This window comes from Callionymus lyra, chromosome 6 (assembly GCF_982586985.1).
Source record: "Callionymus lyra chromosome 6, fCalLyr1.hap1.1, whole genome shotgun sequence".
Classification (NCBI taxonomy): domain Eukaryota; kingdom Metazoa; phylum Chordata; class Actinopteri; order Syngnathiformes; family Callionymidae; genus Callionymus; species Callionymus lyra.
The window spans coordinates 14,883,209-14,907,569 of NC_141823.1; the positions used below are offsets into that span (position 1 = coordinate 14,883,209).

A 24,361-nucleotide genomic window follows, 5' to 3' on the forward strand; every position below is an offset into this window, starting at 1 on the left:
TTTTTATTCCTATATTTGGCCTGAAGTTCCAAGATGATAAGATGGATTTCTTGTCCTTTTTTTTTATTCCTATATTTGGCCTGAAGTTCCAAGATGATAAGATGGATTCTGCATGAGACAGTGTTTTTAAAACTGCCACTCGGGAGACATGGTTGGAAAGTGTGTGTCACTGTATAACCCAGGTCCGTGAATTAATATTTCTCATGTAGTATTGATGTTAAACAAACAAAACAACAGAGATACTTACAGGGAGCAGCTGTTAGCATCATGCTAACTTCTGTTGCTCACTTCGAACACCAACAAAATTAACCAAAGTCGTCACACACGAAAAAAAATCCTTCTTCTGGCAAACATAATTTAATGCATGTAGTCTAAAGTCTAAAATATTTGAAGGGAAAGTTGTCAGAACGTCAACCCCTTGTCTGCCAAACTATATACAGTGTGAAGACGCTTGTGCCGTTACCACCACAAGGGTGCGCTATTTTCCACGATTTAAATAGCAGGGGAATTGAATGACTTAAAATTGTATATTTGTAAAAAGAAAAATAAGAATTTACTGTTATTGTTATATATTGAATTAATTACATTTTAAATATTAAATCACAATTAGGTTTGTAGTGAATTTAGTGCTGAACAGGCTGCACCAACTTCTTTTAACCACTTGGTGTCAGTGTTGTAAGTATTTTCGAAATGTTAACTGACTGGTGGCTAGTTGAGTAAGTAAGTAAGTAAGTAATTTAAATTTATAGAGTAAGTAATTTATTTTTAAGTAAGGTTTAAAAAAAATAAGCTTTTTGCGATGATTTATCTTGTCCTGATTAGTCGGGATTTTTATAGTTTATTTTCATTGTTACATTTATTTAAATGTGGATTTTTCTGGTCGGCTTTCTGGATAAGACTGTAACTGAGACAAGCGAAGAGGAATAATAATAAAAAAAGAAATCAACCCACTCATGTATGGCAAATATCCAACCAGTGCCTTAAAATAGTTTAGCTTCCTCCTACGGCTAAGAGGGGCGGTTTTCGTTAAATATAGAATATATATAAAGAATAAAATCCTGGTACTGCATTTCAAGTATGATGTCACAATAGTGCTTGCCAGTAGCAATCCAATAAAAGCTTAACGGAAGCTGAGCTCCATTAAGCACTGATGCAGCCACTAAATCTGACACACACTAGCTCTGTAAACCAGGTGTAGAAACTCTCATGGTTTCTCTACATCAAGGTCTTAATATAAGATTGAATCATTTCTAATCAACTGTTTCAATAAATACAGTTGACTTATTATGTGACCCATGAAGTCTCCACAAAGGGTCACATTGATTTCAAAGAGGTTAAAGGATTCACTCTCCACAATCAGGGCCATTTACGTCCTCTAATTAGAGGTCATGCAGTTGGTCATCCTTTTTGTAGCTCAACTTTAAAAAAGAATGTCATGGCATGTTAAGAAAGGTGACCCAGAAGCAGAAGACCCAACAATGTTTTAATGATCAAAATGTACAATTTAATTCACAGTTCAAACTGTCCAGTTCAGATAAAACGTGCAATTTACAAAGAGTTCACAAGCTCTGGCTCTATATCATAGTCAAAGTCCAAAAACGTCCAGAAACAGGGTGAAGGCCAGACGTACGAACCAAAAAATAACTATAAAACGAGCTGATGCCGGTCTATGGAACGTCTGGCGTACAAGAAGGGTCGAATGATTGGCAGATTACCAATAGGTTAGGTAACCAAAAGGTAAGATAAGATAAGATAAAAAGACAACTCACATAATCAATATTATTGTGACACAAACATTTCAAACAGCCTATAATTATTGTTAGAAATGACTGTGTGTCATTTTAATTAACATTAAAAAATTACATTTTTTTTATTTTCTTCAGAACCTACTTTAGGAAACAACTCTAACAAACTTGAGGTTTGAGAAACATTCCAACCGTGAGGTTGTCGGGGGCCTCAGTTATGATAGTGATACATAGGATTACTTTCTGATATCAAAACAATAGATCTGGTTTCTTAAACTAATCTTCAATGCTAAAACAAACACAAATTATATTATATTAAATTCAACCAATATCTGAATCCATAACTAAAGACAATCACAGCAGTTTAAGTGAATCTCTGCTCCAGACTGATTTGACGTACGTGGATGAAAAGTGTTGTTTTGTCTCAAACCATTGAATTAAACGACCAATAAACAGACAATGAACTCCTTTCAATTTGTGCATTGAGTCGTAAAGACAGCAGCGGGTGGCCTGCCATTATTTTAATCTCACACATAAGGCCTCCGTAAACACGGGATTAACCGTGACATTTCCAAATCATCTCTAGTAATAACACTTTAGTGACAAAACCACCCGCTGAGCAGGTCAGATTTTCCAAATTCAACATTTTGACAAATGTGTTCTTTGTGATGTGTTTTATTATAGTTCCTAAATTGAGACATTAAATTAAAGCAAAATATAATTGTGACACTGTGTGTGTGTGTGAGTCACGTATGAGATGAACACACCCCACAAGTAATTAACAATACGCCAGAGAACAAACAGGCCATAAAAGTGCCTCATGCATCACTCTTATTGTCCGGGGCCGTAATTGTTTGTTGTTTGAATAGCAGCTGCTGTTGACTGACCGGTGGAAGATCTATAGCTGTGATGGAGATTACATCCTGGGTGACGCATGTCAGGTTCCAGCTTCAACCTCCCACACTGTAAGAAGTGTTAGAGCGGGTCAAACGAGAAAGTGTAGCGTCATGTCTTTTGTGTCTTTTTTTATACTTGCATTTTTATATAATCCGCTTTAAATAATCACTCCACTGTTGCATTTTAAACATAGACATTTTAAAATGTATCTCCACTGGTATTTCTGGTTATATATATTTAATCAGAGTTATCTCAAATATTTTGAAAGCTAAATAAAATATATGACAAATACGCTTCCGATTCTTGTTGAGAATATTTGATAAATAAAGCAAATTCAATCTATTTAAACTAGATTAATTGAATAGATTTGATACAATAATCAATTTGTAAAACACATCCTTATATTGATATTTGATCATTAAGATAATAAGGTAAGTACATTAGTTAAAACGAAGAGCATTCACCGAAAATTATTTGGAAAACCAGACAAACTTTGACAAAAATTTTAAAGAGTGGGACCAAGAAAAAAAAATAAGAAAGTGAAAATAAATCGCAATATAAATATAAATATAAATATGATCGAGAATGCTTCTAGAAAATGAAAAGTTACAATAAAACAAATAAAAGAACACAAGAAAGATCAGTTAATCCAAATATTCGACCTCCACTAGACATGCCGAGTAAATAAAAATAAAAATAAATTAAAGTTAAAATTAAATTAAAATCAAGGAGAATAAAATGAATGTAAAAATAGAACTTACCTATGTTTTTTGTCGGGGAACTTAATATACTAAAGTGTTTTTTTTAAATCCATAAACAACTCATGAACTCAAAAGATCAATCTGTTCATTCATCTTTATTACACTTGTATATTGACTGATAAAGGAATGATAATCATTTTATCATTGGTTGTAAATTAAGTGACTTCTTATCACTCTTTAGTTGAATATATATTTCCAATAATAAAATTTAAATTAAAAAAAAAAGGTTGTACAGCTCGCAAGATAAAGTTCATCTGGGGGGAAACCCCTGAGTTCTATGTGAATCTGGATTTATTTAGAATTGAAATGTTCTCTTCATGTTGAGTGGATTTGCTCCGGTTTTTCTGACCTGTCACAACCACCACCAGAAATAGTAGATATTGAATAAATGTCCGTCTGGTTGAAAAAAAAACAGTAGTAGTGCCAATATTTAAAGCAGGACCAAAGGATTCCATGTGCAACTACCGGCTCAAATGAATGAATGAATGAATGAATATTGTTTATTTCGGGCATGTCAGTTTAAATCATCAACATCAAACTTCATTGTAGTTCACATGTTACAGAGACCCGGGTACTCGACCGAAATAGCAAACTGCTGCTGGCTTGAGAACATGAAAAGGGCCCGGGATATAGGTCAGGTGGTTGGAGCGGTATTTTTAGATCTAAAAAAGCCGTTCGATGCATTCGTCAGTCGCAGCCTGCTTTTACCAAAATGACCGGCTTTCAACATCTCCACTGAGGCCGTGGGCTGGTTCGCCTCATATCTCCAGCATAGAGAACAGTGTGTTAGAATTTTCACAAGCCAAATCCCCTTTTCTAAATATTCAAATGGGCATTCCCCAGGGCTCTATACTGGGACCCTTGCCCTTCAGTCTCTGTATAAATGATTTACCTTCAACCTGCTCGGGTGCCAGTTGCCAACTTTATGTGGATGATGCAGTTTCTTATGCACCTGCCAGGTCACCGGAGCAGGCAGCGGATGTTTTGTCCGCATGTACGGCTGAGGTTAGTCAGTGGCTTGTTCAAAATCAGTTGGTGCTAAATTAAACCAAAACTTTATCAATGTGTTTCTCAATTAGAAAACAACATAATCAAAGTATCGTGTCTGTAAATGAATTTAAATATCTAGGGCTCATCCTTGATCCCCAACTCAAGTTTGATAAACATATTAAAAACAATCAAAAGCAATCTAAATTGTTTCTAACTAATCAGGCACTACATCCCAAGCCAGGCCACCTGTACATGCACGCCATGATATTTTCACATATATATCATACTGCATGACAGCATGAGCCCAGGTCGCTCCCTCAGCCACTAAGCACATCGGCTCTGTGTACAATCAAGCTGTGAAAATATTGGACAAAAAGCCAATCTGCTACCATCATTGCAATATTCATGAAGAGCATAAATTGCTCAGCTTTGAAAAGCCAAGCTTTTTTAAACGAATATTCAAATGTATCAACAATTTAGCTCCTGAGCCGCTAAGTTATTTTATTTGGAGACAAAACAGCAACAGAGTCACCAGAGAATCCATAAACCATAAGTGCCAGATCCCACTCTGCAGGACTTCATTTGCAAAGCTTTGGAACTCACTTCCCACTGAACGTAAGACCAAATCTGAGTTTTAAAATCTTCACCTCAAGGTTAAAAGCCTGGTTGAAAACAAATCAAATATGTACCCATTTTTAAGTAGCACCGTGTACGTCAATGACTCTTGATTGTGCTGTAAATGTTTTACTATAGTTTTGAACAATGGACTTTTATTGTGTATTTGTAAATATTGTAAAAAGGGCCCAACAATGTTACAGGAGTCGAAAATGAGCACAAGCTATAAATTGCATCGCATCAACTGCAAACTTTGTATTGTAACTATTTTTGACTGCATCGTCCCTGACAAATAAATAATAAATAAATAAACAAATAAATGTCTGAGCTGTTTTATACATTCATTAGAATTGTTTGTTGAAATCTCTTGATTCCTACTGAGAATAACATTTGATGGGTTAAGACTCGTGCGTCACTTCTTGCAGCGTCTCCTCCTCCCTCCATCCTGAGTGGGCAGGTCCAGATAGAGAGTGTATTACAGCAGTGGCGGCTGATGCTGCAGCTCACACCAGGCTCCAGCCTCCTCGCATCTTTTCAATCCTCCAGCACCAGCAGCCGCTCCGGTGCTCGCCGAGGAATCGTCCAAACCTCCTCCTCCTCCTCCTCCGGCGGTCCCGCACCTCTGTGGCCCCCGAGGCACTTTTCAGCACCAGCAGCACCAGCAGCAGGGGCTCCGGCGCTGTCCAGGCTTTCAGCACTAGAACACGAGGGGCCACACGTTAGAAGACGTTAGAAGCTTTGGACAGAATGGCGTCCACACACGTCGGCCTCCTGCTGGTGGTCGGGATGCTGGTGGTGGTCCAGGTCTCTGGCTTCCCCGCGACGACTGTCCCCGCGGCCGGTGAGTGGCTCCTCAGACTCCGTCTAAAAATAGCATCTTTGGAATTAATAACTCGATATTTCAATGAAAAACTGCAAGTTTAAAAGTTTAGACCATAGTGTCAGGTGTATAAATGCAATAATTTTGAAAGGAGGTTGTTGGACTTGAGTTTGTGAGTCTCCTGCTGGGCTTCATGACGCCTCCTAGAGCTGCTCGCGGTCTATTTTCGCCCCGGATTTAATCTTTTGTTTGATAATCCGATTTAGTTCAACTTCCTTCTCCCCCGTGACAATAACACACCAGAAGTGCGACGAAATGAAGACGAACTAAACAAAACGTGTAAAGTGTTTAGCATTGTTTGATTCTCTCGAGGTTTTTTGTGGTAAAACTGTGTATTTATTGTTTTATAACCTTCAACTGAAGGGGTCAAAATACATTTTAATGTAGAAAATTATGTTGTTAATAAAGTACTGTGTTTTTTTGCTTAATAATGTAGGTTATTGTTCAGGGGTATCCACACTTTCTTTGGGAGACCCCTGTTAAAATCTTGGTACCTTTGTATTATCGAATAAAATGTGTGTCTCAAAGAATCATAAAAGAGTGAATATAATACGATTTTTTTTTATGTATTATTTATTGTGATTAAAAAATAAAATAAATATTTATTATTTTGTGACATTAATATCAACCTTTATACTGTTTCTCTTTTACATAAGAACCATGTATCGAACTGGCAAAACTATTTTGGTCCACGTTAAAATGTTTTTATTGCTAACTCCCAAATGACTTAAAAACAAAAAAGGCTTCAGAGGTCACTATTCAATGTTTCTGTAAAATTACAGAATAAATGAGGATCGAAGAAAACATTCGATTTTGGATTATTTTCTGTTCAAACAGTGTCATTACAGAATGTTCAATGATGTACTTTTTTTTTTGGCCCGATATTGTGTTTAAAATGTTGTCCTTGTGTATCACAGTTTATTATGCACTTGCCTTAAAATAAAGAATGAAGCAAATATGGGGGACTAACTGTCCTCATTGATTAATGCCAAACATGTAACTAGTTTTTAAAATAATACCATTATTATAATAACTATAATTAAGATAACAATGTTTCCTAAGTGTTTGCTGTAAAATACAGCAAAGTTGAAATTCATTCATGTTATCTTAAACTCTCCGCTTTGAACTCCAAAAACCTTGTTTGTTTCCCATGATTTATAGGCACAAATGTATTATATTTAAGATATTTAAAGTAGCGAACCTAAACAACTAACGCTGAAAAATATTGATAAAACAAATAATGAATGATAAGTTACATTTTTTGATATGCTATTTTAATATATGCATATTTTATAATACACACATGTGTGTACAAGACTATTAAATAAACATGTCTCAGATATTGTCCATTACCCCACTAAAGGACTATTATTATTCTATGTCATGATTATTTATTTTAGTATATTTCCATATACCAGCACAAATAATATACAAATCAAACAATCTATGACTTTAAACAAGGTTATTTGCATTTGCTTCAACACAATTTATGTACAGTATAAGAAAAATACATTCTAAAAGTTAGGACAATAGGCTATAAAAAATAGAAATCATTAATGCAGACAACAACATTAGGAAATTGAACGATACAAAATAAATGACTACTAATAATAATTAAGAGATAGAGCGTTAAGATAAAAGCAATAGCTCTATTAAATGTATTTTTATAGTTATATTATAATTGAATCATATAAAAAACATATTTTAGTTCTTTTATAAATACTGTTTCATTTGTTTAAAACATTTATTTCCTCAACACTATCTAGTCTCTAGGTTTTCGTGTATGTGAATTAATAATTTCACTCTGACTGAGGAATGTTCTTTGGCCCTAAAATCCAGGAGCTAATGCTGACCTCTGTGTTTGCAGATAAATCAGTGCACAACAGAGAGTTAACTGAGGAGAAACCGCTTCAAGAGCAGGTTTGTCTCTTTCCAAAATGAACCGTCAGTTGCACGAAACACCATTAATTGCATCTTTATTTGATAACCGTCTGCAGATCGCGGAGGCGGACAGCGTGAAGGCGGCGGTTCTGTCGGCTGGTAAGTGGAAACCTTCGTCTCCAATCAATTAATGCCTCTATTTCTGCCGAGTGAGTGGGTTCATGTTGCAGTTGTTCCAGTAAAACATGTTCCATCAGCACTGAGAAAGTAATAGAAGCGTGTCATTGTGATCCGTCTCCTTCTATACGTCCGGTCTGACACTTTTGGTCTCCTCTTCAGAGAGCGCTCGTCCCCCCGCGTCCAAGGACGCCGAGGCCGAGCAGGATGAGTCGGCCTTGCTGAGGAAGATGGCCGACAGCCAGAAGTCGAAAGACGACGGCGACGACCTGTCACTCAAGTCCGGTCAAGTCGATCAGTTCGTCCCCGACGAGTCGGATTCCACCAAAAGCCGGCGGCTGGTGGAGGATTACGACTCCACGAAGAGCGGGATAGACAAGTACCAGGGTAGGTACCGCCGCCGCTGCGCCTCTCGGTGTCTGACCCTGACCCCGGTTTGTCAAAAAAGCTGAGTCCTTGAAGGCTGCCTCTGTCAATCCCCGGTCACCGGGCGGACATTTTGAGAGCGAGTCAGCAGAGGAGACACGTGTCTGGGAAGAAGAGATAAGCCTTGACGGAGAGAAAGACGGAAAGAACACGTGGATGTAGAGAGAAAGATTATCCTCTTCTGCTCTGTTGCCAAACACTGCATGCAAGTCAGTTGAAGAAACGCAAGTTCTTAACATCAGCAGCATGATATCCACAAACAGGAAAGATCAAATGATGGATAAAATGATCAGATTTAAAGTCACCTTTTTGATATTTAAGGTGTTTTTTTGCTCGAGTCACTACGTCTTCCAGTATTGACCACAAATAGTAGGTGACACGGGGCGAGATCACACCTGGTTCTGTCTACATTTAAGGAAACACTTTGAAGCGGGTGCCTTTGAAACAGAAATAGATTTCAAAATGGACGTCAATATTTCACCGCCTCGAAGCATGAGCTGCTTCAGTGTATTTGTTCAAAGAAAAACAACACTTTAAAAGAGTTGAAGAGATCAAATATAACAGAGAAACCAAAAGCTATTTTATTATTATACTTCACACATATGTTAGTTTTGTATTCGTCCATTAAGTTAATCTGTTGATTGAAGGACATTTTTATAAATTTACAATAACCAGAACATATAACAAAAAATAAATAATTTAAAAAAACAATCATTTTATTCATAGAACAATGAAAGTGTTTTCACACAAATGTAGGTCAAAACACAAACAAAAGTTTTTTTTAAATCACCAAAAAACCCTTTGGTTTGGACCATAGGTTACTTTGACTAAAGCATTCTTTCAATAAACATCTTCAATCCAAAATATCTATTTCCAACCAGTGTTGCATCTATTTTCCATCAAGATCTCGCACGTCTCAAACATCGTCTCTGGGGTTAATGACTGAACTCATTATGTTGGAAAATTAGGGAATTTAATAAAACATTGTTGGCATAAAGCAATCTTCCATTCACGTCCAGTGTTTCTCATCTGCATAAGACCAACTCCAGAAAGCAGTTTGTGTAACTGCCTGTGCTCTGTTGGCCTCAATGAGAGTCTGAATCATTAATATTAATAACAACATGAATGTTTTATTTGAGCTGTGAGAATCATTATCTTTCACACTTAATTTCCTCAGTGACACGAGCTTCATTAACAGTGTGTCAATTGCGGGAAATGATTATTAAAAAAACTTTTTTTCTCAAGTTAATATCATTTTTTTTTTATCATGACTGCATCACTCTGATAACTTTTAAGTTAACGCTTTTATGATATATTATAGGAGTGCGAGCAAATATAGTTACACAAATATATCGCTATATTTTTTATACTGTAACAATATTCAATTGCACTGTATTGACTTATGTTACTATAAAGTGCGTGTAAAATACTTTTTTTTTAAGATTTTGTAATTAAAAATTGAAAGAATCTTTCGCAATCATTACATCCTTCGCAGCTAAGAGAGCAATTAAATCCTGCAAGATCCTGGTAATGACTGAGGACAAGAGGATACAGTTGCAGCTTTTAAAGCTGATGTTTGGACATATTTTAGTTTCAAAACAAATGAAAGCAGTTACGACTTCGTCAAGAGTCATGTGGTCTGTAAATTCTGCAACACCAGAGTCAAGTACTCAACAATACTACCACTATATCTTTGTTTCTACTGTATCGCGATATTTGTTGCCCCTGTATCGTGATACGTATCGTATCGCCAGATCCTTAATTTACTACAAACAAACTGTTGCATCTTCAAGCGCGAGCAAATATCGTTACACAAATATATCACTTTATTTTTTTATCCCGAAACAATATTCAACTGCATTGTATTGACTTTATGCGTGTAAAATACTTTTTTTTAAGAATTTGTCATTGAAATTCAAAGCATTTTTCGCAATCATTACATCCTTCGCAGCTAAGAGAGCAATTAAATCCTGCAAGATCCTGGTAATGACTGAGGACGAGAGGATACAGTTGCAACTTTTAAAGCTGATGTTTGGACATATTTTAGTTTCAAAACAAATGAAAGCAGTTACGACTTCGTCAAGAGTCATGTGGTCTGTAAATTCTGCAACACCAGAGTCAAGTACTCAACAATACTACCACTATATCTTTGTTTCTACTGTATCGCGATATTTGTTGCCCCTGTATCGTGATACGTATCATATCGCCAGATCCTTAATTTACTACAAACAAACTGTTGCATCTTCAAGCGCGAGCAAATATCGTTACACAAATATATCACTTCATTTTTTTATCCCGAAACAATATTCAACTGCATTGTATTGACTTTATGCGTGTAAAATACTTTTTTTTAAGAATTTGTCATTGAGATTCAAAGCATTTTTCGCAATCATTACATCCTTCGCAACTAAGAGAGCAATTAAATCCTGCAAGATCCTGGTAATGACTGAGGACAAGAGGATACAGTTGCAGCTTTTAAAGCTGATGTTTGGACATATTTTAGCTTCAAAATAAATTAAAGCAGTTACGACTTTGTCAAGAGTCATGTGGTCTGTAAAGTCTGTAACAACAGAGTCAAGTACTCAACAATACTACCACTATATCTTTGTTTCTACTGTATCGCGATATTTGTTGCCCCTGTATCATGATACGTATCGTATCACCAGATCCTTAATTTACTACAAACAAACTGTTGCATCTTCAAGCGCGAGCAAATATCGTTACACAAATATATCACTTTATTTTTTTATCCCGAAACAATATTCAACTGCATTGTATTGACTTTATGCGTGTAAAATACTTTTTTTTAAGCATTTGTCATTGAGATTCAAAGCATTTTTCGCAATCATTACATCCTTCGCAGCTAAGAGAGCAATTAAATCCTGCAAGATCCTGGTAATGACTGAGGACGAGAGGATGCAGTCGCAGCTTTTAAAGCTGATGTTTGGACATATATTGGTTTCAAAACAAATTAAATCAGTTACGACTTCGTCAAGAGTCATGTGGTCTGTAAATTCTGCAACACCAGAGTCAAGTACTCGACAATACTACCACTATATCTTTGTTTCTACTGTATCGCGATATTTGTTGCCCCTATATCGTGATATGTATCGTATCGCCAGATCCTTAATTTACTACAAACAAACTGTTGCATCTTCAAGCGCGAGCAAATATCGTTACACAAATATATCACTTTATTTTTTTATCCCGAAACAATATTCAACTGCATTGTATTGACTTTATGCGTGTAAAATACTTTTTTTTAAGAATTTGTCATTGAAATTCAAAGCATTTTTCGCAATCATTACATCCTTCGCAGCTAAGACAGCAATTAAATCCTGCAAGATCCTGGTAATGACTGAGGACAAGAGGATACAGTTGCAGCTTTTAAAGCTGATGTTTGGACATATTTTAGCTTCAAAATAAATTAAAGCAGTTACGACTTTGTCAAGAGTCATGTGCTCTGTAAAGTCTGTAACACCAGAGTCAAGTACTCGACAATACTACCACTATATCTTTGTTTCTACTGTATCGCAATATTTGTTGCCCCTGTATCGTGAAACGTATCGTATCGCCAGATGCTTAATTTACTACAAACAAAATGTTGCATCTTCAAACGTGTCAAACTGTGTACTGGTCTTTTTATAACACAAATCTAACGTCAGACTTTGTGAGGAAAACAAACTTTGAGGCCTTTTGAGCCAAATAATGGCCTCAAAGGTCAGTCTTGAGCTGCCAGCAGTGAAACTGGATAAGGCTACATTGTTATATCGCTCTTTCTCTGATGTATTTTTAGACGAACCGGAGAGTTTCCGGCAGGTGGACGGCACCCCGCTGACCGCAGAAGACATTGTTCAGAAGATCGCCAACAAAATCTATGAGGAGGACGACAGAGGCGTGTTCGACAGGATCGTCTCCAAGCTGCTCAAGCTGGGACTGGTGAGTTCCTGCGGCGAAGCCGGCGTGTGGCGTGACCTTCTCCCAGCAGGGGGTGATTTTCAGGTTGATTTTACTGCATCTGGAGAAATCAGTGTCAGTCATGCTTGTTCTCAAAAAAGTCAATAAGTCATTTGGAGGTGTAGAAAAAACTGCTGCTTCTCCAGCGTCAAGTGATCAATGGAGAGTAATTGAGTTTGTGTCTGACGCACCTTTTTTTTGTACCTTTTTTTTTTCTTCCAGATAACCGACAGTCAAGCCGACACACTCGAGTATCAAGTAGCCGAAGCGCTCCAGGATCTCATCACGAAAAATGCTTTGAAAAACGAAATCGTAGACACGGAAAGCGATGACAAAGACGGCGTGCAGGACGACCAGGCGGCAGAAACGGTAAGATCCTCAGTAATCCATATGACTGATGACGCCTGGGAGAAGATAATAACAAGGAGAAAAACGGTCTTCAGGAAGAATGGGAGCAGCCCAGTCGCAGATTCAACGAGGACGCAGAGGAGGAAGAGGGCGATGGTAACCGGATGGAGGACGAGGTGGACAGGGACGTCGAAGAGGAAGGAGACGCGAAGACAGACGATACATGGGAGAAAGACGAAGAGGGCGGCAACGAAGTGAATGGAGAGGATGGTCTCCGAGATCTGCAGTACTTCCCAAACTTCTACCGCCTTCTCAGAAGCCTAAACTCAGGTACTTTCGAAAGTGACTTTTAGAATAGAATAGAATAGAAAATCTTTATTCATCCCCAGAGGGGAAACACACTTTTACAACAGCACAGTTGAAAAAAATAAAGTGCAAGGAAAAAGAAATAATAAAAGAGATAATACAAAATAAAATAAAAACGATCTTGAAAATATACAAATTATTTACAAAATTAGAAATTTAACACTATTAACAAAATAAAATAGAATCAAATAAAATAAAATAAAAACAAAAACAAAAAATAAAATAAAATAAAACACACGAGAAGAAAAAAAAAAATTTGAGTTAAATGTACAATTTCCGGGATCTTTATTGGCAATAGGTGGGAGAGAGGAAAGTAAAATGGATGATGACTGTCGTCCTCTGAACACTGTCATCAGTGAACAGAGAAGCACATGGAGAGAATTCAACACTAATAGACTCAGGGACTGCACTTTCACTTTGTAATCCCTTGTATTGTTCTTTTGTTTGCACTTCACTTTTCTTGTTCTTGTTTTTATGAAACTTGTTGTGAACTGGAAACCCAATTTCCCTGAGATCTCCAGAGTCCATCTATCTATCTATCTATCTATCTATCTATCTATCTATCTATCTATCTATCTATCTATCTATCTATCTATCTATCTATCTATCTATCTATCTATCTATCTATCTATCTATCTATCTATCTATCTATCTATCTATCTATCTATCTATCTATCTATCTATCTATCTATCTATCTATCTATCTATCTATCTATCTATCTATCTATCTATCTATCTATCTATCTATCTATCTATCTAGCTATCTTTCTATCCATCAACCCATCCATCCATCCATCCATCCATCCATCCATCCAATCATCCATCCATCCATCCATCCATCCATCCATCCATCATCCATCCATCCATCCATCCATCCATCCATCCATCCATCCATCCATCCATCCATCCATCCATCCATCCATCCATCCATCCATCCATCTATCTATCTATCTATCTATCTATCTATCTATCTATCTATCTATCTATCTATCTATCTATCTATCTATCTATCTATCTATCTTCACTTTTCTTGTTCTTGTTTTTATGAAACTTGTTGTGAACTGGAAACCCAATTTCCCTGAGATCTCCAGAGTCTATCTATCTATCTATCTATCTATCTATCTATCTATCTATCTATCTATCTATCTATCTATCTATCTATCTATCTATCTATCTATCTATCTATCTATCTATCTATCTATCTATCTATCTATCTATCTATCTATCTATCTATCTATCTATCTATCTATCTATCTATCTATCTATCTATCTATCTATCTATCTATCTATCTATCTATCTATCTATCTATCTATCTATCTATCTATCTATCTATCTATCTATCTATCTATCTATCTATCTATCTATCTATCTATCTATCTATCTATCTATCTATCTATCTATCTATCTATCTATCTAGCTATCTTTCTATCCATCAACCCATCCATCCATCCATCCATCCATCCATCCATCCATCCATCCATCCATCCATCCATCCATCCATCCAATCATCCATCCAATCATCCATCCATCCATCCATCCATCCATCATCCATCCATCCATCCATCCATCCATCCATCCATCCATCCATCCATCCATCCATCCATCCATCCATCCATCCATCCATCCATCCATCCATCCATCCATCCATCCATCCATCCATCCATCCATCCATCCATCCATCCATCCATCCATCCATCTATCTATCTATCTATCTATCTATCTATCTATCTATCTATCTATCTATCTATCTATCTATCTATCTATCTATCTATCTATCTATCTATCTATCTATCTATCTATCTATCTATCTATCTATCTATCTATCTATCTATCTATCTATCTATCTATCTATCTATCTAGCTATCTTTCTATCCATCAACCCATCCATCCATCCATCCATCCATCCATCCATCCATCCATCCATCCATCCATCCATCCATCCATCCATCCAATCATCCATCCAATCATCCATCCATCCATCCATCCATCCATCATCCATCCATCCATCCATCCATCCATCCATCCATCCATCCATCCATCCATCCATCCATCCATCCATCCATCCATCCATCCATCCATCCATCCATCCATCCATCCATCCATCCATCCATCCATCCATCCATCCATCCATCCATCCATCTATCTATCTATCTATCTATCTATCTATCTATCTATCTATCTATCTATCTATCTATCTATCTATCTATCTATCTATCTATCTATCTATCTATCTATCTATCTATCTATCTATCTATCCATCCATCCATCCATCCATCCATCCAACCATTCATCCATCCATCTATCTATCTATATATCCATCTATCTATCTATCTTTCTCAAAGGTTGAAACTATGGATCTGTTCATCACAGACTTTTATATGAATCTGTGACGCCGTTAATGGAAAAAGACTGTTTGGCAAAAACATCTAAAAGGTAGTGGAAGGTCAGGCTAGTTGTCAGGGAGATACAGATTTATGAGGTCGTTGAGTCGTCCGATCTCATTAACTTTCCCCACATGTTTGCCTCAGTCGGGCGGTTCAAGTACTAATTATTTATAATCTAATCAGCGTGACCACCTGCCGTCCAACAGCATGTGGTGCCATTCATGCTATTGGAACCAATTACCTTCTAAGTGTTGATGTCTGGTGTTTAAAAAATATATAATACTCATAAATCCTTGTTGGTGGTTCCAGAGAAAGACACTCAGGAGCGGGAGACGCTCATCACCATCATGAAGACGCTGATCGACTTTGTGAAGATGATGGTGAAGTACGGCACCATCACACCCGAGGAAGGAGTTTCATATCTGGGTAAGACCCTGTTAAAAATGCATATACGACCTATCAGGTCTTTAATAATCTCCATTAGCCTACAGATCATAAAAGGTCAAGAAAAACAACGCTCTTTATTTATAATTATCATTAACAAAAGATCAAACTGACATAATACACATTACCAGCACAGTTGTCTTCACTTTCCTTCCATCCGTGAGTACGGTGGGGTGTGAATCCCACAGAGAGATTAGCTTCAGAACTGTTTTTTTCATGAGTGGCCGGCGCATCATTGGACGGAGGAAAGGTCAGCCACCTGTCCTCTCTGTGCCGGCGGCTTGTGTTCCTTTGTTGTTTAAGAGCGACGGGTAAAGAGCTGAAAAACAGACACAATTTAATAATATTAATCAGAATATATCTACAGATTTAGGTACTTTGTTCTCGAGATTCGAGTATAAGTTTTATGTTTTTGATTTTTTGTTTTTTAAAGTAATTAAATTAATGACGGATGAAACATAATTTGAAAATGATATTTATTGACACCTTTAGACAAGTAGGTAAAATAGAATGAAGACCGTGTAAAATGAGTCACTGAACAAGACAATAAAACGACGGTAAGTACAAATGGTGAAATGCAGAAAGAATGTAATGTTGCTCTTGAGCTCGACTGATTTCTTACCAGCGGGTTGGGAAGAAATTGGAGGAGGTGCGAATGGAAATTGGCTGCAAGTCACAGATGAATTCATAAGAATCTACCAGAGGGAGAGAGAGAGAGTTGTGGAATATCAGAGATATTTGAAATACTAAAAAATGACAAAGAGAAAGATACTAGCAGAAAGATAGAAGACAGACAGATATACAGATGGACAGAGAGACGGGGAAATGGATGGACAGACAGGCAAATAGATTGACGAGCAGAGAGACCGACGGAGAGATGGACAAATGGAGAGAGAAGAGACAGACGGGCAGATGGACGGAAGGACAGACGGATGGAGAGGCAGAAAAGACGGAGAGAAAGACAGAGAGATGGATGGACTAATGGACGGAGAGACTGACTTATACTAACTATTGTAAGCACAGACTGACAGAAAGGCATTGATGAACGGAGGGACGGACAGGCAAATAGACTGACGATGGACAGATGAAGAGAGAAAAAGTCAGAGAGAAAAACCAACGGAGAGATGGATGGACTTGTCCTAACTATTTTAAAAAGGCTGACAGAGAGAAATACTGTAGAAAATACAGACAGACAGCGAGATGGATAGACTTTAAAAAAAATGTAATTATCAACTGAAAGGAAATAAAGAGTTGAAAGAAGACTTGTGCGCCACAGACAGGTCCATCAATAACCCGTCAGACAACCTCCACGTCAACAACAGAACGACCAGTGACGCCACACGGATACTATTACGTTGTTGTCTCAGCTCCCTCCGCCTTGAGAGCGAAGCTCGTACCAGATAATGGGACGGAAATCCAGCGTCACCTAGCAACATGTCAATGCCTGCGCCTCACCTCTTGGCCTTCAGTGAGTCATCCCCGGTACACAAATGAGCCGTTACCAGATGATCTGGACCGGAGTGATATCGGCCCGAAGAAAGAGAGATGCAGAGGAGGAGGAGAGAGGGGGAGGCAGTGGAGAGAGTGTGTGGGTGGCAGGAGAGAATGGAGGAGCGATGACTACTCAGAACCACAAGAGTGATCCGGTCCAATGATAGGGTTTCAAAGATGGATGGAAGTCCATCGACTCATACCAAGAATCAACGATCAAATATTGGGGTTTATTTCTCTGCATGTGCTTTGTTTGATTTTCAAAAGTGACAATAATATTGTGTCTTCTGACTGTGCAGAGAACCTGGACGCCATGATCGCCATGCAGACCAGGAAGAAGCTGGGCAAGTCTCTCGGCGCCCCCGAGTTTCCTGGAGCTAACGGTGAGAGCAGTTCTGACCTGTTGCATGACTAGCTGGAACTGTTTTTAACTTTATGTGTTCACTGTATCCGTTACATTGAGCTTTAATGTTCCATAAATGTTCTCAGATTCAAGAAAATCTACTGCCCCAATGTTTAAGCCAGAGATTAGACCAGAAAAACAATTACGTTTAATTGTGTCTCTAAAACCACTGGCACCAACGTCAGTATTACTGTCGCTGTTGTAACTTTTAACTGTTTTATTTTAACAACAACTGCATGCGAAAACATCCAATGTATAGTACAACTTTCTGTTCTACTGCTTCTACATCCACTTCAAGACAAGTCTTGAACCTACTACATTGACTTCTGAACCATGTTACTACTACACCTACTACTACTGCTACTATCATTGCTGCTAGGACCAATACTACTAATAATAATAATACTGCTGATACTTCTACGTCTGCTGATACTACTAATATTAATACTTCTGCTATGTCTACCACTACTTCTTGTACTATTACGGCTACTACTTCTACTACTGCTGCTGCTACTGCTACTACTATTTATTCTTTTACAAATTATACTACTCCTACTACTACCTGTACTATTATTACTAAAACTAGTAATGCTGCTACTGCTACTACTATTTATTCTTGTACTAATGACACTACTCCTACTTGTACTATCATTCCTACAACTACTGCTGCAGCTACTACTAAAACTACTTTTACTACTTCTTATACTATTGCTACTATGACTACTCCTATTAATACTTCTACTACTTGTACTATTACTAATGCTAATTCTACCTCTTGCACTACTAGTAGAACTACTATTACAGCTGTGTCTTTTTCTACTGCTAGTGCTAATATTACTACTACTTTTTTTTTTTAAATAACTTATTGAACTGTTATTACTTCTACCTTTACCTCTACTTTAATAACCAACACTACTACTAATTCTACTAGGACTTCCAGTAATGCTACTACAATAGCCGGTATATCCAACACTACTACTTATACTATTGTTTTTGCTACCAATACTAGTAAAACTACTGCTATGATTACTGTTTTCACTCATACTACTGTTTCTGTAACTATTAAATACTGCTCTTAAAACTCCTGCTTTTTCTACAGTACTGCTGGTACTATTACAACAGTAACAGGGATGTTGTATTACAGGAATTATTGATACTTTTCCAGTTTCATAAGCTCCTGACACTTCTGTTCCCACGATGTTCCTCTTGAACCTCTCACATTTTTAACTCCGCCCACGTTGTTTCTGTGCCGCAGGTAAGACTTTGGACGAGGACGACAACACCAAGGCAGAGGCGGCCAAGATGCAGAAGGAATACGAGAACCTGAAGGACTCCACCAAGGAGGAGCAGCGCTCGAGCGAGACCAGTCAGTCCCCCGTCTTACAGCTTCTTCCAGTCCCGTAGTTTGTAATCGTGCCTTGTAGTTGATGTCGATTCAACTTACTGCTGTTTTTCCTTGTGATGTTGTGTGAATAAATGAGTTTAATATAGTGAAAGTGACGTCAGAAACATTTTACATCATTCATTAGAAGAAATTAAAGCTACATAAAAACCTTCATCATATGGATTTGAAGTCCCAGACCTTTCTGCTGTAGTCCAGCCAGCAGGAAGTAGACGGCGACCCACAGTCCAGTCCACTCACAGCTTTGTGGCTAAAGTAGGCCAGTGTGGTAACACTCTCAGCGATGATTATCACAGTCGCCATGATGGTCTGTCACAGTAGGACGCACACTAATCCCACGTATACACACAAAAAAAAAAAAGGATTTGTACAAAAATAATAGTGTTTCCTTAAGAAAAGCTTTTCTAATAAACCATGTATAAAAGAGTAGCCTCGAGTTTCTCCCATGAATCTTTGCAAACAAACGATCAATCTTGCTGAAGGAAAACTTTTGTATGAATAATTAATAGGATGAAGACGCTTCTTTTTTTTTCACTTCATATGAGAGTTAAATAGAACAGGAAGCTTTGAAGCAAAGCAGGAAAAACAGATCGATGCTCCCATGTCGGCTCATTTAAAAACTGGTTCTCTGCTTCAGATCATCCCGGCAAGTCAGAGACGTACCTGGAGGCCATCAGGAAGAACATCGAGTGGCTGAAGAAACACAACAAAGACGAGGGGAAAGAAGGTAAAATGCTTGTTTTTTTTGTATCTTCATTTTGTACACTTGCAGCTTTTAAAACAACTGCTTCAATGGGAAGGTTTAGCCGTGTTTGGGAATTCCACAAAGAACATCAGGTCCTTCAAATGAGAAACTAGGAGATGGTCTTCAGCCTCATTTAGGAGTCTGTCCCAATTACAGCCCTACTCAGACGTGGATTTACTCACATCCTGCAGCATATTCTCAGCCCTGGAGAATAATGATCCTCACAGTGCAAGTGACCCACAAACTGCCGACCTCTCCAAGCACTTTGACACAGTTCTGTGCGTGAATACAGAGCAGGGATGACGTGGGTAACGAGGGCGTGCGCTCACTGTCCCCGTCAAATTGGGTCCGATCAATAAGTGACACGGCCGGGCTACAGAGAGCCGATCGTGTGACCCAGTAAATAGAACCACTGACCCGGCAGAGCAGAAGAAGCTTCATTAGGATTCAGGCCCGGGTCTCGTGGTTGTCAGGGGGACCGGAGGCTCCAAGTGAGGAGACAGATAATAGTATCTTTTTACAATGAATGTCCTCGAAAAACACCCAACTTTCCCTGCTCTGGACGGTGACTGTGCCAAAATGAGCTGTCATGAGGCGGCACTTGTCCAGAACCAGCTGGTCCTCGACAGACCCTCGGAAACATCAAGTCTTTCTTTTCAATATCTTCACACAGAAATTCTGCAGTAAAAGAAAAATGTAAAACTCTTAAGACACAGGCTTTGGTTGGATGAATTTTTTATAAATAATTCGGGATAAAAGGGACCTCAAAGATGTTTTAACTCAACTATGTCTTCGTAAAAAAAAAAAAAGACAACAAAAGTTACTACAATTGTTTTATTACTATAATCTCTTCTACTAATTTTATTTATTATTACTTCTGTTTCAATATATATACGTATATATATATATATATATATAAAACAATGCAATAGACAGAGGTGAAAATTATGTTGTTTTTGCATGAATGCTTATATATATTAGATATATATATATTTAAATCAAATATATTTAAATATAAAATATTTAAAGAGCTTATAGTGGTTGGCACTTAAACCTATAATTAAACAACACGATCCACTTCCTGAACCGGTCACGTGGTGCGGCCGTTTTCAACGCTTCAAATGTCACCGCGTACGTCGTCGTTTCATCGTATGAAAAGTTAATAAGTTAATTTTCACTGAAATAATTTTAATAACAAATGTATCAAAATCATTTAGAAAAGTATATTTTCAAAAGCCTTAAAAGTCAGGTTTACATTTTATATATATATATATATATATATATATATATATATATATATATATATATATATATATATATATATATATATATATATATATGGGTGTGTGGGTTTTTCTTTATTTATTTATTTGAAAAAAAATAGTTTTCATTCACTTAAACATGATATAATAAGAGTGATGTGATAATGTGAAGAGTCAGGAGACATGTTGGACATGGAGGTGGTAGTAAGTAGACCCATGATTGACAGTAAAACATTGAAGGAAATAAAGGAGATTGATGTGAGGCGAGAGGAGGCTGCGTTGCCGTGGCAACCCCTGAGTGGAAATACTGAACATTTAAAACTCCTTAAACACTTTTGTACCAGCAACAATGTGCAGCTGGTGCAAACAAAAGGCTTTTCAAGCAAAATGACTGTCATAGAAACAGCGAGCTGTCTGGTGTGTTTACTCTACCATTAGGACCATCTCAGCATGTGTGTGTCTGTGAGTGTGTGTGTGTGTGTACGCCTACACTTGTCTATCACACAGATTAGCCAGGGCAGCAGATGGATGTTACAACGACATCCTGATTCTGCTTCACGGCACCGAGGACTCAAGACTGTTGTTGTAATCACATTGATTTAATCTCTCCGGCAAGTCGTGTGTGTCTGCAAACCGTGTCACGGCAACTGTATCTTGAATACACGTAATAAACGGCCATATCTTTTATGTCATGGAACAGCGTGATGAGTTTCCTGCCGTTGTCGTGAGGCTGATGAGTCGATGTGGAAGGAGCGTCGTCTCTAAACGTAGCAGTTTTAATGTGTGGGTCGAGAATGTTTCCACACGACGGAGATTCTTGTTGATGTTTGAGTCTTGCTTCCACGGTTTCCCCTCTGATCACTTTGACCTTAATCCAGCCAGAAAATGAAGTGTGCAACCAGATTACGGCTTGTTTGGGTGTGTGGCCTGAGCAGAACTGTGTTGAGAAGATTGAGACGTCTGATCTGTACACGTCATGATCCGTCGCTTCCACGATTTAAACCACAACAACAACGATCAAGAGTCATCGAATCAATCCTCATTTCCCTGTTTAAAATGACCTACAGGTCGAAAGAACTTCCTGTCTAATTTAAAATTGAGGTTGACCCTTGTAACTGTTGCAGTGCATTATGGGACACAAAGGAGATTTGACTGACTTACATTATTAATTCACATGATCCAGAGCCGTGTCAATAGCTACACTTTTCCATTCTGATTAAACATTTAAGTCCAAGAAACTGACTCTTTATAAAGTCTCCTCCATTTTGGAGTACCCAGGAATAAGTAATACGAAGAGTTCATAGAAAAATAGTTTATATTTAGTATATTTGTTTTTTTGTTATTCTACAGAACCAGAATACATTTTAAGATAAGGGTGTCAGTTTCTTGTTTATCTCGTACTTCATATGAAAACACTGTCTCTGACCCACTGCTGTAAAGTAGTCTGGTGGTCACATGACCCTCACAGACTCGTCGGGCGGGTCACCCCGACAACATTAGTAAAGAAAATAGTTAATATAATAATGTGCTATCCTCTGAGTCATGACTTTTCACAATGTAACCAATCATTGTGGAAATTATGAATGAATTGTAAAAATCAATCATTTTAAAATGTTACATGTTGCTGCTTTAAAATCCGATACAAATATTGTTTATTATTTTATTTATAAATTTCACATTTTTAGCTAGTTAGGCTCATTAATGACTCGACAAGCTAGTGAATATACCTTTCATTCATTCACATTTACGAGTTACAGAGTTGTTTCTAAAACTGCAGTACGGGCTCAAATCCAGAGAATATACTTTAATTTATATGGATGATTATAAATCTACTTTTCACCTATTCTAATCAAGTTTATGCACAAAGTTATGTTTTTTGATTAGAATGAGTAAAACGTTTAGATTTATAGTCACAATGGATTTAAAAAATATATATTATACATATTATTATGTGAAGTACGACACTTACACTAACAGTTTGTATTCTTTTTAACTAATTTTAGCACAATTAAATTTTTTAAAAAAATCATGAAATGGCACATATTGTGTTTTCCTTTTGATTCACGAAGGTGACAACAATAACAAGATCTTTGCTGCTGTTGGTATAATTCAGCTTCGCCAACTATAAGAAGTCGTCCTCCTCGTCTGGAACATACCTTTATTTATGTCCAGGAAAAGAAGAAAAAAACACAAAACTTCTTGAGTTTACAGGTTTTCAAAAGACTGATCTCTATACGGTCCAGGATTAAATGAAACCTTTTATGTCTGCGGTGAAAAGAAACATCTCTTATGTGATCTCAACAGATGAAAATCTGAACTCTTGAGCGTTTTTTAAAACCAACCTTGAAGTTTTGTACGAGGTTGAAAGAACAGCTTGTGTTGAAGCTTCACGGAGGACGACACACATGACACTCTCCGTTTCCTCCTCCTCTGCAGATTACGACCTCTCCAAACTCAAGGACTTCATGGACCAACAAGTGGACTCGTACATCGAGAAGGGCATCATCGCCAAGGACGAGGGCGACACCATCAAGAGGATCTACAGCAGCCTGTAACTGACACATCCTCTACCACAAATTCACCACAAAAAATGTATCTAGAATCTTTGATCTCTCCCAATCAACCATGAGAGTCAACAAACCTGGAATGCCAAATTTGCTGAGAGACATAAAGAAGCATTAATGTAAAACTCAGACTGACCCGAGTACGAGATGAATGTTATGAGATTACAAGGCTTTCACTTTATCTATCGATTGTCAATCAAGCAGCCAAAACATTATGACCACCCTGACGTGGCTGAGACTATAATGAGTAATAACCATCCTAGTGGTGGTCATAATGTTACGGCTGATCAGTGTGTTTCTCATGTGTAACCCTGCCTTTAGCCTGACGTATGTCATTTTCTTTGTTTTCGTGTAAGTGGAAAAATGTGCTCCTGGAATTTCTTTAAACGCATTAGAGCTCCATCGTTTCTTTTGATGTAACCATTCTAACATCCACAAGGGGGCGATGTCTGCGTCATCTTTCTCAACACGTGTCAGTGAGTTTATTCCATCCTTCTCTTTCGACACAAGGGAGTATTTTTTCAATGTAAATAGCGGCTTTCTTTCCTAAAATTGTTAAAGCAAATAAAGCATTTCCCTTTCTTTACTTGTGAACTTGAATGAAGCGACACAACAGAATGAA

General features: G+C 37.6%; 1 protein-coding gene across 1 annotated transcript; it reads left to right on the top strand.

Moving 5' to 3' along the window:
* The first annotated feature begins 5,508 nt into the window (after nt 1-5,508).
* Nucleotides 5,509-24,325, top strand: scg3 (secretogranin III). The gene is made up of 12 exons (XM_087793816.1): nt 5,509-5,849; nt 7,756-7,808; nt 7,886-7,928; nt 8,109-8,333; nt 12,169-12,311; nt 12,552-12,698; nt 12,773-13,007; nt 15,738-15,854; nt 17,663-17,746; nt 19,022-19,132; nt 19,806-19,895; nt 23,612-24,325. The coding sequence occupies exons 1-12, from the start codon at nt 5,756-5,758 to the stop codon at nt 23,728-23,730; spliced, it is 1,461 nt and encodes a 486-aa protein (XP_087649942.1). The 5' UTR covers nt 5,509-5,755; the 3' UTR covers nt 23,731-24,325.
* Nucleotides 24,326-24,361: the final 36 nt, after the last annotated feature.

Excerpts from the sequence above, each read along its gene's own strand:
- scg3 (XM_087793816.1), top strand. The coding sequence starts at position 5,756 with ATGGCGTCCACACACGTCGGCCTCCTGCTGGTGGTCGGGATGCTGGTG. Across the intron at positions 17,747-19,021 it reads CGAGTTTCCTGGAGCTAACG|GTAAGACTTTGGACGAGGAC; the intron begins GTGAGAGCAGTT and ends TCTGTGCCGCAG. Across the intron at positions 19,896-23,611 it reads CAAAGACGAGGGGAAAGAAG|ATTACGACCTCTCCAAACTC; the intron begins GTAAAATGCTTG and ends CCTCCTCTGCAG.